Below are 17,356 nucleotides of genomic sequence, written 5' to 3'. Positions count from 1 at the left end.
TTATTTCCTAGGTATACATTTCACGCACCCTTCCCACACAGATCCCCTCCCCTCCGCCCCCTCGGCTTCTTTAAAAAAAAAAAAATAAAAAAAATAAAAATCTTTGATGTGTATATTCATTTTATCTCGAGAGAGCGGTGTCCTCAGAAGAGGTGTCAAGGCCCTCCCCTGCCTCCACCCACGCACCCCTCCTCCAGGCTCAACCATGCTGTCTCCATCTTAACTCCAGCCACTTCTTCACCGATTTCATTAGGCAGCAGAGTTAACCCCTTCGGCTACCCAAATGTCGGGGACAAAAAGGACCTCCCCATCAAACATCACTTTCTGCCTTCCCCTTCGTCTTTTTTTCTCATCCATATCCCAGCAAAAAATTCCTAAAAATCCACCACTGAGATTATTTTTGCCCCCTTAATTCATCTAGGAAATACCAACATAAGGCTATTAACCCTTCCAGTGAGCCCCTCCAGGGCTTCCCACTGCTTCACCACGATGTGTCATCTCTCCCCCCACCCCCTTAAAAAAAATTAAGCGTCTTCTCCCTCAGGATTATTTTAAAAGCTACAAAACCCAACCAACCCTACCTGCAGCCTCTTCCCTACAGTCTAACCCATCTGTGGGGTGGAGGGGTGCATCCGCCACCGGAGGCTTCCCTCCATCCCCCACACCTCACCCCTTCCATCCTATTAACCCACGTCCCATCTCAGAGGACGCTGGGCCACGCCGGGTCTTTTACAGTTGTCCTTACAACACCCCTTTCCATAAGACCAACATCTCTGTGGTAGCGTTTGCATCTACAGGCTTTCATCCCGGAGAATCCCTCCCTGCCTCCTCCCACATCTCTTTTTGGGGAGGATAACGCGATTTCCAGCTCACTCTGGAGGATGCTTTTTTTTTTTTTTTTTTCCCCCCCCTCACTGAGCCTGGGGTCACTTCCCCGACCCATCCTCCGGACAGTGTCTCCTCTACCCCAGGACTCCTCCTGCTAGAGGGGGACAGTCCCTGCCGTCCCTGACCTTCAGTCTCACACCATCAGCCCCAACGCCGTCCCCACTCCCCCGCCTCAGGGACGAGGAGAAGGTTTCTTATTTCGCCAAAGCCACAGCCGAGGCATCACGCTGCGTTTTTCCACTCCCACAACCTGCTCGTTCGGTGCGGGGGGGGGGGGGGGACTGAGCGAGCCGAGGGGGTGGGGGGGGCTCCCCCTTCACCAGCTGGGGAGAGGCTCCCGGGGATGGATGCGACCCTCACCCCTTCGGCATCTACGGGGGGGTTCAGTTCACGCCTGGAGGACACCAACCCTCTGGAATCACCACATCCCAGTGCCTGGCGGCCGGGGGTCTGCCATCCACCCCCCTGCAGACCCTCTCTGGAGAAGCCCCCTGTTTTTTGTGGGGCCTCTCCCTTCTTTCCCCCAACCCCCCCCCCCTCCAAAAGGGGAGCGGTGGGGCAAGCCCTCCCCAGATCCACAGGACCTCCCCTCTGCAGCGCTGCCGGTGCGAGGGTCACCCCCAGACCCGGGCCTGTCTCCACGCTGTCACCCGTGGGGTGTCCGTCCCCCCCCCCCCATCAGCTCCTGTCGGGAAGAAGAGCTCCATCCCCCCCCCCCTTCCCATCCTGCCCCATCTCTGTGGGGCAGCATCTACAGCCCCATGGAACTAGAACCCTTTCCACCCCTCATGCTTGTGGGGGGTCACCAACCCGTGTCCCCTCCACACCATGAGGTGACAGCAGCTCCCATTTCCCTCTCCCCAGCCCCACACACTTGTTTGGGGGGGACATCTCTCCTCCCCTGAGGGCTCTGCTCAGTGAAGTAGGGGTCACCCCAAATCTCCACATGGAGGGCACTGACCCGTCCTGCTTGGATCAACGAACCCCACTCCTCTCACCTCAGCCCCCCAGACACATTTTGGGGGAACCTCTCTTCCCGTTGGATGTTCCCTCAGCACAAGGAGGGCCCTCCCACCTCCTCCAACCAGAGGAGCACTGACCCACACCCACCTCAGACCCTGAAGTGACAATCACCCCCATGTCCCCCACCTCAGCCCCCCAGGCTCATTTTGTGTGATTCTCTCCTCCCTTTGGGTCTCTCCTCACCCAAAGAGGATCTCCCCTCCTTCTGTATGCGGGGGACACTGCACCGACTACAACCGCCTCAGACCTGGAGGTGACACTGACACGTGTCCATCTCAGACCATGAGCTGACAGTGACCCCCATACAGCCCACCTCAGCCAGGGGACAGTGATCCACCTCAAACCATGAGATGACACTGACCCACGTTCACCTCGGACCGTGGGGAGATGCTGACTCAAACCATGAGGTGTCAGTGATGTCCATCCACCTCACCTTAGCCAGGAGACAGTGACCCACCTCCACGACAAACCATGAGGTGACACTGACCCACATCCACCTCAGACCATGAGGTGACAGTGACCACTTACCCACCCCCCGTCAGCCAGGGGACAGCGACCCACCTCCACCTCAAACCATGAGATGACACTGACCCACGTCCACCTCAGACCACGAGGTAACAGCAGTGCCCACCCACCTCACCTCAGCTAGGGGACAATGACCCATCTCAGACCACGAGGTGACACTGACCCCCACTGGCCCCACTTCAGCCAGATGACAGCGACCCTCCTCCACCTCAAACCACGAGGTGACAGCGATGCCCGTCCACTCCACCTCAGCCAGGGGACAGTGACCCACCTCAAACCAGGAGGTGACACTGACCCACGTCCACCTCAAACCACGAGATGACACTGACCCTCCTCCACCTCAAACCAGGAGGTGACAGCGACCTCCATCTGCCCCACCTCAGCCAGGGCACAGTGACCCACCTCGAACCAGGAGACGACACTGACCCACGTCCACCCTGGACCATGAGGTGACACTGACCCACCTCAAACCAGGAGATGACACTGACCCACGTCCACCCTGGACCATGAGGTGACGCTGACCCACCTCAAACCAGGAGGTGATACGGACTCACCTTCACCTCAAACCACGAGCTGACAGCGACCTCCATCTGCCCCACCTCAGCCAGGGCACCGTGTCCCACCTCGAACCAGGAGACGACACTGACCCACGTCCACCTTGGACCAAGACCTGACAGCGATCCCCCTCCACCCCACCTCGAACCAGGAGGCGACACTGACCCACCTCAGCCCGCGAACTGGCAACGACACCCCCCCACCACCACCACCACCACCCTCCCCTCCACCCCACCTCAACCAGGGGACACCAACCCGAGGCCCCCACCTCAACCTGGGGACCGCGCGGCCCCCACCGCCACGTCGGGCACCCACCCGGCCGCCACCCACCCACACCCCCCCACCACCCCCCCCCCCGCCTTACCTCCAGACCTGCCCCATCTGCAGCAGGTGGATGACGGACTGCCAGACCCAGACGGAGATCCTGCAGAGGCGCTGCGCCCCGGGGGTGGCGGTGCCGCCGGCTCCTCCTACCCCGCCGGCGGGTCCCCCCCGGCGGCCGGCGGCCCCCATCATGGGCGGCCCGCGGCTGCTGAGGCCCTGCACGGCGCCCAGCCCGCCGCCCGTGTAGTCCTGCACGAACCAGCGGAAGCTGAGGATCTGCACCAGCACCGAGGGCAGCAGCACGAAGGCCAGCGTCAGGCCGCACCAGACGTAGTCCCGCCGGCCGTAGTGGTGCAGCGCCAGCCACAGGTCCGTGCCCACGTCCCCCAGCAGCACCAGCAGCGCCAGCACGATCCACAGGCAGTCCAGCCACGGCCGCTCGCCCGCCTCGCCAGCCTCCGGCGCCCGCGGCGGCCCCTCGGCGGCGGGGCGCGGGGCCAGCGGCTCGGCGGCGGCGGCGGCGGCCGCCCGCCCGAAGAGGCTCCGCAGGCAGGCGCTCCGGCAGCCCCAGTAGCACGACGACGTGTTGCAGCAGTGGCAGATGTGCAAGGAGCTGCTGCCGCCCGGCTCCTCCGCGCCCTCGGCCGCCGCTGCCCCGACGCCGCCGCCGCCGCAGACGCCCGCCGCCGCCGCCGCCGCCGCCGCCTCGTCCAGGTTGTGCAGCTGGGCGAAGCCGCCGCCGCCGCCGCCGCCGCCGCCGCCGCCATCCGACTTGGCCGCCATCTTGCTGCCGCCGCCGCCGCGTCTCCGGCCCCTTCGCCGGGCGCGCTCGCTCGCTCTGCCCCCCCCCCCCAAACCCGTCCCCGCTCCCGGCACCCCCCCCACCCCGCCGCCCGCCCGGCTGCCCGCCCGCCGCTTCCGGGGGCGGTGCTTCCGCGCCCGCGGAGGACGGGCCGGGCCGCCTAGCGACCGACCGGGGGGACGGCGGCCGGGGACGGGCGACCAGCGGGGCTACCCCGGTGTCGTGTGTGTGTGTGTGTGTGTGTGTGTCCCCCCTCCGCGCACACACACCCCCCCTCGGTGCTGCCTCCCCCACCTCCCGTCGCACCGGCACCCACCGCTCTTCCTCCGCGTTCCCCTCTGCGGCAGCACCCACGGTGCTACTTCCCCCCCCCCCCCCCCTCACCTCCACCGAAACACCGGCAACAGCACCCCCCTCTCCCCTCCTCCCCACCCAGAGCTGGGGCGCCTTCTGCTCACCCCCACACCCCGTGTCCCAAATCCGCCCTCGAAGCCCCGTCCTGAGGTGCAACACCCCCCCCCCCCGCCATCCCCATCACCTCAAACCCCGAGGCTGCCGCTCGGCCATCCAGCTGGTCCTCAGCCTCGCCCCCCCCCCCCCCCCCCCCCATTCCCACCTCAGCAGCTCCCCGGTACCTGCCAGGTCCTGGCCCTCCTCTGGGTTTCTCTTTGCCTTTCCCCATCCCGTGGCGGGGCTGAGGAAGGGGGGGCTCCCACCCCACCCCATCCCATAGGTTCCCCCCCATCCCTTGGCAGCAGTCTCCAAGCGCACCTCGGCACTCCAACCTCGCATGGCCTCAGTGAGCGCCCAAATCCCCCACTGCAGTGTCCTCCTGTCCCCCTCCTAAACACAAGGACCCCCCCCCATCCTCTGTCCTCTGCCCTTGACCCTTCCTTATCCACTTTGGGGGAACGCTACTTCGCCCCCCCCACACTTCTCACAGGGTCAGGCAAACCAGCCGGCTCCTCTCCACGGTCACAGCTCCTTGCTGGAGGAGCTGAACCTCTGACAAATTGAGGAACCAGCTCCCAGCTCCGGTTTTGGGATCTACCCCGGGGCTGAGCTGCACCCCAGGCAACTGTTTCACCAAAGGACCTGCTGGCAGGCTGGGGAACCCAAATTCAAAGTTCTTCACCCTCCCAGTTCCCTTTCTACCTGCTCACATTTGTTAGTTCATCATATCCTTTTTTTTCTGTGCTGTCTTGTGCTGTCCTCTGTAGGTTACAATCTCCCCTTTTTTCTGCTGTTTTTTTTTTTTCACCATTCAATAAACGTGCTCCTTCCAGATGCTCCTTCTCCAGCTCTTTTACTCTCCTGTGGACTCTTGCTTCTGCTTCTTTCTATGGGAGTCTGAATTCTGCCCTTTCTCTTCTTTTTTTTTCTTCTTTTTTTAAAAAAAAAAAATATGGCAAACTATCAGGGCTGATTTATTCAGGACTCTAGAGCTGGCTGCGAAAGTTGCTGCTTTGCAGAGTCTAAATTTCAACAGGGAAAAAAAAGAAAAAAAAAAACAAAACAACAAAAAACAACAAAACCCAAGCAGGTGGAAAGGTGCATGAGCGCAGATAAAATGCTTTTTCCAGGGAGGGAAAATTAATTTAATCTTGAGAAGAGTGGGAGGACTTGCATACATTAAATAAGCTGTCTGGGAAGCATGTATTTGGCCTTTCTGAGCAATGTCGAAGGAGTTCAAAAGTTTTGCAAAGTCTGAAAGCCGCCGCTGGTTTTGAAACGGTTGGATCCTCCTGGAGCCGATAAACAGAAGAAAGGAAACAGAAAGCAGAACTTGGTGCATTGTCCAGATGAATGCACTCTAACGCATGCCTGTATGTGGCCGAATCAAAGTCATTTGTAGTGCATGAAACTCCAGCACAAAGTTCTTCAGAAGGAGAAAACTGGTGTTATAGATATAATGGGATCAGAGAGGATGTGATCCCGCAGGTCCCCACGATGCTCAATTCAAACATTGTGGATAGTCCCTTATTTTCTGCTGACTTAAGCTGTGGCAAGAAATACAAATATGGAAATAAATGAGATGAATGCCAGCCCCTAACTTGACCAAAATGAATTCATGTGCATAAGGCATGTATAATATATATGTAACATAAAATCCCTCTCCTGTTTGACACTTTAAAACCTAAGCAGTAAATATGTATGTTAATTCTCACAGCAGTAAGAAAAAAGGATTCTAAGACCCATATTCTTGGGTGAGAGGCATCCATACTAAGCTTAAACTTTTGTTTTGCAGTACGATGAGATATAAATGGAAGCGTTCCTCATTTCTCCAAACTTTTCTATGTAGCCAATTTGCTACATGTGATTTGAAAAAAAAAAAACAAAAAACAAAAAAAAACCACAACAAAAACCAAAACAACACAGAAGTAATAAAACTATTTGCTCTTATTATTTCAATAGAAGTGTAGGTGCACATTGCATTTCATGACCCAATAAGGGGGCAGAAGAGTCATCTGTTTTGATACAAAAACAACCCAAACTTGTGCGATGAGACATACGGGTGGGAGAAGACAGCAGTTAAAGATTTTAGCGTTGGCACACTAAATGAGAAAAGCAGTTGCTTGGGCAATATATGACATGATACAATATATTGTTGAGACTGCCTCTGAATTCCTCGGTGCAGTTGTGGCCACCTGTGTCCAAGAAGGATGAATTCAGGCTGGAATATGTACAGGGAAGAGCCAGGAGTCAATGAGAGGTCAGGACAGTCTGTCTTTCCACTGTGGACTGAAAGAGTTTGGCTTGTTTAGTTTAGCAAAATGAGACTGGAGAGGGAATATGTTTTCTGCCTATAAATACATCCTGGAAAGTAAATGCAAGCGAAGGGAAAGGCGTCATGACACTGAAGGGCAACAGCAGAAGAGTAAATGAGTAGGAACTGGCCGTGAATATATTTAGTCTAGAAATCGGAAGATCCTTCCAGTAGGAGTAGCAGAAACTAAAAAAAAAAAAAAAAAAAAAAAAAAAAGAAACTAGTTTTAACACATAGCTTCATAATTTTATAAAGGAAATTGCAAATTGCATACCAACGTGAAACAATAAACAGTTGGGATGAAAGCCCTTGAAAGGTTTTCCAGCCCAGATCATCTCTCCTTGGAAAGATCTTGTCCATTTTGGTGCGTTGGTACACTACGTTCCTTCCTGCATCAGGCGATGAGTCACGGATACATGACTCCGTGGGTGGCCAGAAGTGATATCTCCACCGCTTACATCTTAATTCCTGATTTTCCCATGATGTTCTCCAGCTCCTGCTCACTCGCTTATCACACAGCAGAGACGCAGCCACATCCAAAACACCCCACAAACCCCTCATTTCCCTGGTACCCACAGCCACCCCTGCATGGTCGCTTCACACAAGGACATGAGAAAGATGCTTTGCCCCTTCAGTCAACAAGAGTTGCAGTCCTGCTTTGTTTTAGCACTGGTCCTTATAGCGAGCTAGAAGAGTCATTAGTCAGATCCTGTTACTTTTATTAGCCAACACTATGTATTTTTAAGGGGCTTTTTTGAAGTCACGAGTGTCAATCACACCCGTGTTGAGATCTCTTTTAACTCATTTGTTTGAGAGGAGAAAGCTTTTTTCTGTGCTCAGCAGCAATCCACGTTTCCATCATGCTGAAGGCACTTATGTCCAGAGGTCTGGGTAAACTCTGGGTGACCCTTAGATCTGCGAGTATTTATAAAACATATTTAGCAAGGGTTTTTCCCTTGAAGTACTCAGAGCTGATCTGTCTGTGCCTTGCATTTCACGTTTTTTCTGTTCTTCAGAAGCACCAGTGAGATACCAGACGTGCTTGGTGCTCCAGCAGCACCCAGCAAACTAAGGCATGGGATCATAACCTTCTTGTGCTGGTTGGTTAAAGGCTTTTTTCGTCCTGATCAATACACTAATTGAGCTGTGTGGTCTTCCATCTTCCAGGCATTTATTCAGATCAGAGGAACAAACACTATATATAGAGAGGTATGTAAGCCAGAATCAGAGCTGTGTAAATCTGGAACTACCTCATTTAAATAACTGGGGGATGGATCCAGCTGGGTGTTTGGTATATGTGGAGTAATCTGCTACCAGCATAGATAATTACAATTAATGGGGATTTACTTTAAGCAAAGTAGGTCAGAAAAATGACATCTTATTGTGTCATTAGTTTCCATCAATTACTTCCATGTTGTTTGCTCAGTTTCCAAGTCAAATGAGTGTGGGCTGACAGCCTTGCAAGCTCAACTTGGTATTGTCTCTAAAAATCAAACTGCATTATTTCTGCCTCATGCATCATCACTAACAATAAAGCATCCACCGCTGGAATATAGCAGGTGGCTTTGTTATTCATGCATGAGGCAGAAAAGACGCCAGCTTCCTTTGCAACGACGTTAAAGTCTCCGCGGTATTCAAAGTTGGATATGTTGGTAAACTTAATAGTTATTGTGTGAGCTTGACTTAGAAGACACTCCTAGGTCAGTCCTTCTGTTGACTGACTTCTGTGCTTTCTATTGGACTTTCTGAATGCTACATGTGTAGACTGGGGGAGGATTAACACGATGCTGCTTTTGCTGTCACTTCTCTCCTTGTGACAGCACTTTGTGACATTTGGATCTCTAGGAAGGGTGCAGAAGGTGCCAAATGTTATGTATTGAAAAGCCAGCCCACGGCGATCCTAACAACTGTCCCTAGGAGACTGTGAGGAATGTTGGGTGAAGCTTTCCAGTTCTAGTACTTCTTTTTTATTTGAGGGCTTTGTTTTTGAGCTTTCAGTTTAGCAATGCAGTTGAGCGATAAGTGTTATCAGTGACTGCCAATAATCATGTGTCAGTCCCTCCTGATATTTTGAAACAACTGAACTTGGTGTGTTCTCGCAGCTGGACCAGGTGCTTCACTTCTAATCCCGGTTCCTTACAACTCTATAATTTCACGTGCAACTGAGTAGTTTTGAATGGCTTATACTTTCCAGGAAATACATTAAAATTAAAGAATATGTCTAGGCTCCAGTAGTCCAATCAGGAGCAGATCCTTTTCAAAGTAAATATCCCTGTGAGCCACCCTGGTTTCACTCGCTGAGGTTTTGGCAGAATTGGGCTATCAGAGAGGAAGGCATTCAAACAAGAGGCTATTCCTTAAAAACAGATTCCTCTTCCTGGCTATAGTTTTGGCAAAATTGAGTTACTGATATAACCTACAAAGGTTGTGAAGCTTCATTAAAGTCCCTAAAACATGTTCAGGTGTTGCATAATAAAAGCTGTATAACAATTCACTACTAAATATGTAATTACGTGAATCCCAAACTTTTCTCCATTGGGCAGTAATATTACATTTAAATCACTTCACATCTCCTGACAAATTTAGGAATTAGCATGGTCTTGGGAAGTGCGCATTAACAAACTTCATAGTTCCTATTATCTAGATCTTACCTGCAGTGACACGGTTTATTCAGCTCTCTTCAGGCTTCCTTTAATCCCCCGAGAGCTGCGACTGTTATCATTTATTACTGCTCATCAAAAGGAACCTGCCTCCCTGCTTTCAGAAACGTGCCTTTGCGGGACACCTTTTTGATGCAATCGGCTGAACCGGTGACATCGGATGCGTGACCGTAGGGCCGCCTGGGGACTGGCCTGTGCAGAAGAGAATGACTGCAAGAAGCTTTCCGACCTTCCTGCCTTTTCTTTGCAAAGCCTGGCAGGGCTTGCAGCTTTCCTGTTAAACTGAGCACAAGCTAATCCCCTCAGTCACGCTCTTCGAGGGACTGGTTGCCCAACAGGAGGAGGCAACATGACTTCATCAGCCAAAAAAAAGGTGGTGAGCGGCGCAGGGAAATGTATGTTTCTCCCCTTGGAGAAGCACTAACAGCTAAGACCTCCAGCTTGATGGACTTGCTTGGTGCTTTTCCAAGATGGGATTTAGGAAAAGCAACTACCCAGCATTTCCTACTTCCCCCCGTGGGGCTTCAGTGATTTAATTGGCTATGAAGGGCAGGGACGTATCTCACAGAGTAGCTGGCTGCTATTGTCAGCGTGCCACACTGCTCTTAGGAGCTCAGTGAAAAGTAGTTATCAGGTGATGCTCCCCCTTTTGAAGAGGGTGCATACAGAGGTTGGCCACTGTCCCAATAGGAACTGCATGTAGCATATAGGTTTTCTGTTCTTCGAGGTCACTGGGAAAGCCAATGTATGGCCATGGACCATGGGAGGAAGCAGAGATGGGTTTCACACCTCAGCTAAGGTAAAGTACATTCCCTGTAACATGACTTCCCTTTCCAGACACATTCCCTGTTGCCCATTTTAATACCAGATAAAGCTGTAAACCTCATCCAAAGCTATGCATGTAACAGAATAAAGTATTTTCCTGTAATTAATGCTGTCACTATAGACTTGTTAATTGAATACATGACCTTTTCCAGCAAACCAAATAAAGACAGAATGTTGCACTAATCTCAACCTGCCTCAGCTTCCCCTTGGAAAACAACAAGGAAAAGGCCACTGATGGTAGCTGCCCTGTTGACTGTAGCTTCTTCCATCTCCCTTTAGCTGAAACATCAGTCCAAACATTGCCTGTTTCTAATGTGAGCTATTACACCTTAGTGTCTCTACTTCCTCTCTTTGTGGTCATTTCTCTAGTCACAGTACTGCAGAGAAATCAACTTCCACTGATTCCCCACAGATCTTCTCAGACTCTCCATGAACCGTGTTCCTAAAGCTCTGTCTGCACCAGGTCTCCTTGTTTTTCTCTGATTTTCCATCCCAAGGACAGAATTTCAATTCCCATAGCATGTCATCCGCCTGGACTTGTGCAAAGCATTTGACAGTGTCCTGCATGACATTGATGTCTTTAAATTGGAGAGACGTGGATTTGACAGACGAACCACTTTGTGGATGAGGAATTGGCTGGAAGGTCACTCAAAGAGCTGTGGTCAACAGCTCGATGTCCAAGTGGAGAGCGGTGACGAGAGGTGTTTCTCAAGGGTGGGTGTTGGTCCCGGCGCTGTTTAACATCTTTGTTGGTGCCATGGACAGTGGGATCGATGCACCCTCAGCAAGTTCACCCACGACCCAGAGCTGTGTGGGGCGGGGACAGGCGGGAGGGCAGGGATGCTATCCAGAGGGACCTGGAAAAGCTGGAGATGTCGGCCCATGAAAACCTCATGAAGTTTAACAAGGCCAAGTGCAAGGTCCTGCCCGTGGGTCGGGGCAATCCCAACCACAAATCCAGGCTGGGCGAGGAGTGGATTGAGAGCAGCCCTGCGGAGAGGGACCTGCCAGTGTTGGTGGATGTAAAACTGACTGTGAGCCAGCACCGTGCACTTGCAGCCCAGAACCCACCCGTGCCCTGGGCTGCAGCCAGAGCAGGGGGGGCAGCAGGGCCAGGGAGGGGATTCTCCCCCTCTGCTCCGCTCTGGGGAGACCCCCCTGCAGTGCTGGGGCCAGCTCGGGGGCCCCCAACAGCAGAAGGACACGGAGCTGCTCGAGCGGGGCCAGAGGAGGCCACGGAGATGCTGGGGGGGCTGGAGCAGCTCCCCTGGGGGGCCGGGCTGAGAGAGTTGGGGGGGTTCAGCCTGGAGAAGAGAAGGCTCCGGGGAGCCCTTCGAGCGGCCTCCCAGGGCTTAAAGGGGGGACAGGAGAGGGGGGGAGGGACTCTGGATCAGGGGGTGTGGGCATAGGAGGAGGGGTGATGGTTTTAAACTGAAAAAGGGCAGATTTGAATTAGGTGTAAGGCAGAAATTGTTCCCTGTGCAGGGGGTGAGACACTGGCCCAGGGTGCCCAGAGCAGCTGTGGCTGCCCCCTCCCTGGAAGGGTTCAAGGCCAGGTTGGACAGGGCTGGGAGCCCCCTGGGCTGGGGGAAGGGGGCCCTGCCCGGGGCAAGGGGGTTGGAACCAGATGACCTTTAAAGTCCCTTCCAACCCAAACCAGTCTGTGATTCTGTGATTCTGCTGTTTTATTCCTGTTATTCATGCTAGTTACACCTTTGCAGCCCTTCTTTTCTCACCGTGAACCACACAGGGTTTCTCACGTGTCATTTTACATTCAGTAAATCTTTTGCCCCCTGCCTTGGCTTCAGTACAGCAACCATTTCTGTCACTTTGGTCCTGAATAAAATGCCTTGATCTGGTAGAGCCCCTGTTCTAAGTCAGTGGGAGCTGGATTCAGCTCCAAACTGAGACATCTGAGTGTCTGCATCCATGCGTGAGTTAGGTGACCGAGTTCCCATCACAGTCAAGGAGCTCGCCAATGGCTCTGTTCAGTTGCTCACATGCAGATATCTCGTGCCATTTGAAAGGCCCCAGGGAATCTCACCTGGCCTCCAGCTGACGCTCCAAGAGGGCTTGGGTCTCCTGAACCTCCTGCATCGCACCTCTCAGTCTTGGACCAGGACACCTTGGAGCATCTCAGGTGGCAGTAGACATTCAGAAACTACATCTAGCCCAGAGTATTCTGCCATTAGTTTTGGTAGGAGCAGAGTTAGGCCCCCAGGGCACATCCACACGTACCTACTACTGATGTTGGTTCCAGGCATGGACAAGATCTGCTCTCCTTAAGAGCTGTCAGCTTCTTCTCAACAGCAGCAGAAGTAACAGTTTGGCTTCTCCAAGGATCTTCTGCCCCGTGCCCCTGTCCTCTCCTGACTCATCCTCTCTTGGCAGGAGCAGGCTCTAGTTTCGGGCAGCAACATGGACTTTTTACCTGTTTTGAAGAGAACCGTTCATCTGGTTTTACCACTTGGCATTAAGTGATATAAGGAGATGGGGCATAAATACTGTTTATTCTGTAACTAAGAAAAGATCCCTTTTGTAGGATAACAGAAACACTTTATTTCTTATTTCCTTTTGTTCTCTCACCATATTAAAAGCATCACCATTTCCCTTTCTCTATTTTTAAATGCTTTTAATTAATTTGGCTTTGCACAGGTCATTTAATAACTCAGGGGACAGATGAGATTTGCCCAGCTTGAAATGGATGCTTAAGATCTCTCATCTGTATGGCAAAAATGATCACGTGGCTATTTCAGACAAAGTCTAAAAATTAAGTATTGCTGTTCTGAAGTCTTGGTTCAGGCACACACTGTGCTTTCAGATACATGCACATCACCAGTGTCTCCAGCTTTGGCAAGTGCTCTTATCATTTCTTCCATCTGCCAGTGCACACAGTATTTCTGAATCTGTTAATTAAGAAACTGAAGTTTTGCCCTAAGATACCAGAGTAACTGGTTCAGTTTCTTTGCAGCAAAAACTAATGCTTGTCTTGTCCATAATTACCTAAATTGTCGAGAAAAATGATTCTGCTTTCATGTTGATTCACTTTTGTAATTTCATTGCTGAGGCTAAGTGTGGCACCCATTTAAATTATCTCCTACTCTCATTTTACTCAAGACATGTTATTTGCTAACAAAGATTCAATATGGAAAAATGGGAAGGTGACAACTACCTCCTTCATCAATGCAAATGACAATAATCTCCTCTCCTCCACCATGTAAAAATAAACATTGAATCATCCCAGACAGAAATACCCTTCTGCATTTAGAAATATGGATATGGAAAGTCGACACCTGCTCTCATTTATGTAGTTGTAAAACTCAAGTTATCTAGTGATTCCATGGCAAATACTTCAGGAGATCAACAGCATTGTGGACTCAGACTGCAAATGTCCACAGCATTTTTCCCGAGAATATGCACATTCTTCACTCTTTGGTTATACTTGCACTTTAAAATGGAAGAATAATTTTTGTTTCTGTTATATTATTGAAATTATTTATACTAAAGATCATCGCATGCATCAACTCTGCTATAAATTCCTGCATTTGATAGCTCTCTGCTATTATTACTAGCCTCTGTGCAGCTTCCAAAGCAGCGCTAAACCTCCCACAAATGATCACCTCTTGTAAGAAGCGCTGTTGGGTGCGCAGAGGCTTGTGATGAGGGTGGGCTCAGGGTGATGGTCCTTCATGTCAGACACTCGGCTGCTGGGAAAAACACACGGAAACCTTTGCCAGCACACTTCTAGATGTGCAGCTCTACACAATAAGTAGTCATCGGTACGAGTTGTCCCTATGGAAACACTTACTTGAAGGCTTTTTCAGTGGCTCTGGGACATCCTCTGTGTCTGATGCCAAAAATGTGTCTCCTCCTAGTGCTTTTTTCCTGGAAGAGTATCCTCATATGCTAACATGGACCACAGCGACCAACTTTGTGGTTTGAAATGGAAGGACCATGTACGAGTGCATGGGTGCCTCCTGCAGAACACGGGAGCATTTGCTCTTGGGAACGCAAAAGGGAGTTTTTCATCTCACGTTTGATTAAAAAGAAATCCCTGAGCTGACACAGAAAACTGCTTTCAAGATCTTAAATTCTGACTGGTGCTAGGCTCTGCAGTCTTTACCTGGGATAACAAATGGGTATGTGTCTTCAGGGAGCAGGATGAGTGAGCAGGGGTTTCTATGTGACAGTGTGGTCACCAATGTGAGGGTGTTCAAGAGGATGAAAGTTTGTGAAGAACTTGGAATTTGGCATGATAAACTGTGGTGTGATTATTAGGTATGTTATAAAGGATATAACTCCAATTATCAGCTGCACATTTCTTTAATCACGTGCGTACACATCCACCTGGCTTCAGATGGAGGTAGACCAAGTTTTGAAGGGAACTGTGAAAGTCTGTGACTTCCAGAGGATCATCTAACTGCAACAACCTCTTTGCCACCTAGATCCCCGTGAATCCTCTAACTGGGACTTGGCAAACCTCCCCCCCCCACCAAGAGACAATGCCAGTGTGGATTTAAGAGGAGTGCTGCAGGACTCACAGCCCCCTTCCCCTCCCTGGCAGACTCGCTCAGCACAAGAGGAGCATCCCCCGTGGTTCACAGCTCCGCTCAGCCCCACTCAGGGCTGTTGGAAGTGTCTGCATGAGTGGGCAGCTTTGTGGGACCTGGGTCTGAAAGGTATTTCGACAGATGTGAGGGTCCAGCTGATGCATAAAACATCTATGGGGAGCCGAGAGTGCAAAATCTTTGTCAAAATCCTCAAACAAGATGGAAAAACACTGTCAGAAGGTCATCCTGGGGTGGATTTGGCTGCGTTGTGCCATAACCCAGCAAAGAAGAACAGAGGGGGGAACTCATGGAAAGTTACTCACTTCTGGAAAGGCCAAAAGCTTTTTGCATAAGAAGCTCAAAAATAGCTGCATAAAATAACACCGTGCTGCTTCTCAGAGTTTATATCCATCTCAGTATAGCGAATAGTTACCTTATCTTGGAGGCTGGGGTTTTTTTGCAAGGGTTTTTTGAGTTTTTGGAGTGTCTGGTTTTATGGATGTGATGTAAGGAGGCCAGCTGGGGCCAGAGGAAGATCCAGGTGCTGTTGGGTTTGCAATAAAGCTGTTGTGTGCGCCAGGACTGGGACCTGCCGGGGGCTGCCACGGACAGGCAGCTTGGGCAGAGCCAGCAGCTCCTTTTGTGTTGCTCCACTTCGTACTGATTTTCAGCCCCGTCACAAAATATGGGACATATCATGCCACTGTTTCCTAAAAAGAGCTAATAAATAAAACCCGCACAGGGCTCCATGAAGCTTGCACAGAAGACAAAAGTAAACCACTCCATAGGCAACCCTTCTCTCACCCTGCTGAAAATACAAGTTCTCCAGGCTCTGCTGGCTCCTCTTTTGATTCCTCCTCATGCTTTGATCCATTCTTCTCTCTGCAAGGATGGGTGTTTAGATGCTCGCCTTCTAATCAGCCACAATTACAGCCTTTTCCAGTATCTTCTGCTGCCAAATTGGAGAGGAAAAAAAGAGAAAGGGTTTTTTAAAAAAGAGAGGGAGGCTAGTGCTTGAAAAGACATATGTGTTTAGTGTTGTTGGCAGATTTGTAAACTTATTAGTGCCTCCACACACCATGTAATTAAGATCTACTGGTAATTAGTCAATAGTTAAAAATAGGGGTTGGTATTGTGCTACTGAAAACGCCTACAAAATAATGTGTTCTCTGCACTCAAGATGCAGTTAATGTCTCTAAAAAATGTTAATTTAAAAAATATATATTTGTTTCAGAGCCAGATTTTTTAGCAAAGTAGATTTCAGCGTGTGTATGCGTGTGCATGTGTGTGTTCAACCTATTTATCTTTGTGCATTTATGCGTGTTTGTGTGATGTCCAAAGAGACTGACTGCGTATTTTGTCTTGGATAAAAATGTAAAGCTATAAAACTGCAGACTCGACACAGCCATGGAGGGAATGGGAGCTTTTCTCATTTGTAGATTTCCATTGAAATAAACCTGCTCATCAAAGGAAATTGTTCAAAAATCCACAGGAATGGCAGATGTGCAGCACCATAGGGCAGATGTCTGATGTTTGGAGAGTCATGCATGTATTTTCTAAATATTCAGGGATTACCACAGTGTATAGATATAATCCTTTAGTAACCTGAAATGTCAAACACAATGCAAAAGCTCTAATGCCTTGTAGCAAACGTTTGGCCAAACTGCCCTGTAAGAGCAGGCATTCCCACACACATTTGAAGCCACTTGTCCTTACCCTATAAAAGAAGACCCAAAAGGGGCGATGTGGTTTTTAGATTTCTTAACTCCTGCTTTATAACTTGGTCCAGACCTGTGTGAGAGTTGCTGGGTGATGTTCTGCAAGGACATCTCATTTGGCTGTCATAAGCAATCTGCGGTGATTTGTTGTGCAGACAAGCATTTGTCTCAAGTAATCCAAAGGGTTTATTCTGATTGCTTGATAGATCCAAGGAACGTATAGTCAACTCAATGGGGGATTCATTTATTATGCTCCCAAACCACTCTAAATCTCTCCTTATGTCATGTCAATGGATTTGTCAGGCCACCCTCACATAGCAATGATGCACTGGTGGGACAATTTTACCCTTGCCAAGCAGAGTTAGTTGCTGTGTTTATAGACCTCTTTATGAAGTACCGGTAGTGAGTGAAATTCTGATGCAGGAAATAAAGTGGACTTTGTTTTGTGCCCTTGAGAGAAGCATCTTCTGTTGATCTTAGAAAATAATAATAAAAAAAAATACCCTCCAATTCCACAGAAAAGCAGAAAAGACTAAGCCTAGAAAGTCCTAGCAAGGGCCAACAAAGTTATTTCATGGGTTGTTCATGATAGGCTCATGAGTTAACATCCAGAAAGCACTCTGAGGATGCATGCTACAAAGACATGAAGTATCGCTACCTTTGAGTTCATGGCAGGATTTACAGTAATGTTTCTTTGGTGCTGAAAGTGAATTTCAATT

The 17,356-nt window shown here is 50.4% G+C and overlaps 1 protein-coding gene across 1 annotated transcript in view; it reads right to left on the bottom strand.

Moving 5' to 3' along the window:
- XKR6 (XK related 6) overlaps nt 1-4,272 on the bottom strand; it is a 187,380-nt gene extending 183,108 nt beyond the window's left edge. The window contains exon 1 of the mRNA XM_042802981.1: nt 3,356-4,272. Coding sequence (XP_042658915.1) covers nt 3,356-4,098 — 743 coding nt within the window. The 5' untranslated portion in view covers nt 4,099-4,272. The remainder of the gene's footprint in view (nt 1-3,355) is intronic.
- Nucleotides 4,273-17,356: the final 13,084 nt, after the last annotated feature.

The sequence above is a fragment of the Tyto alba genome, unplaced genomic scaffold (assembly GCF_018691265.1).
Source record: "Tyto alba isolate M040663 unplaced genomic scaffold, T.alba_DEE_v4.0 Super-Scaffold_40, whole genome shotgun sequence".
NCBI lineage: Eukaryota > Metazoa > Chordata > Aves > Strigiformes > Tytonidae > Tyto > Tyto alba.
Note: the sequence above shows the minus strand (reverse complement) of the source record. Positions and strands in the feature narration are given on the sequence as shown.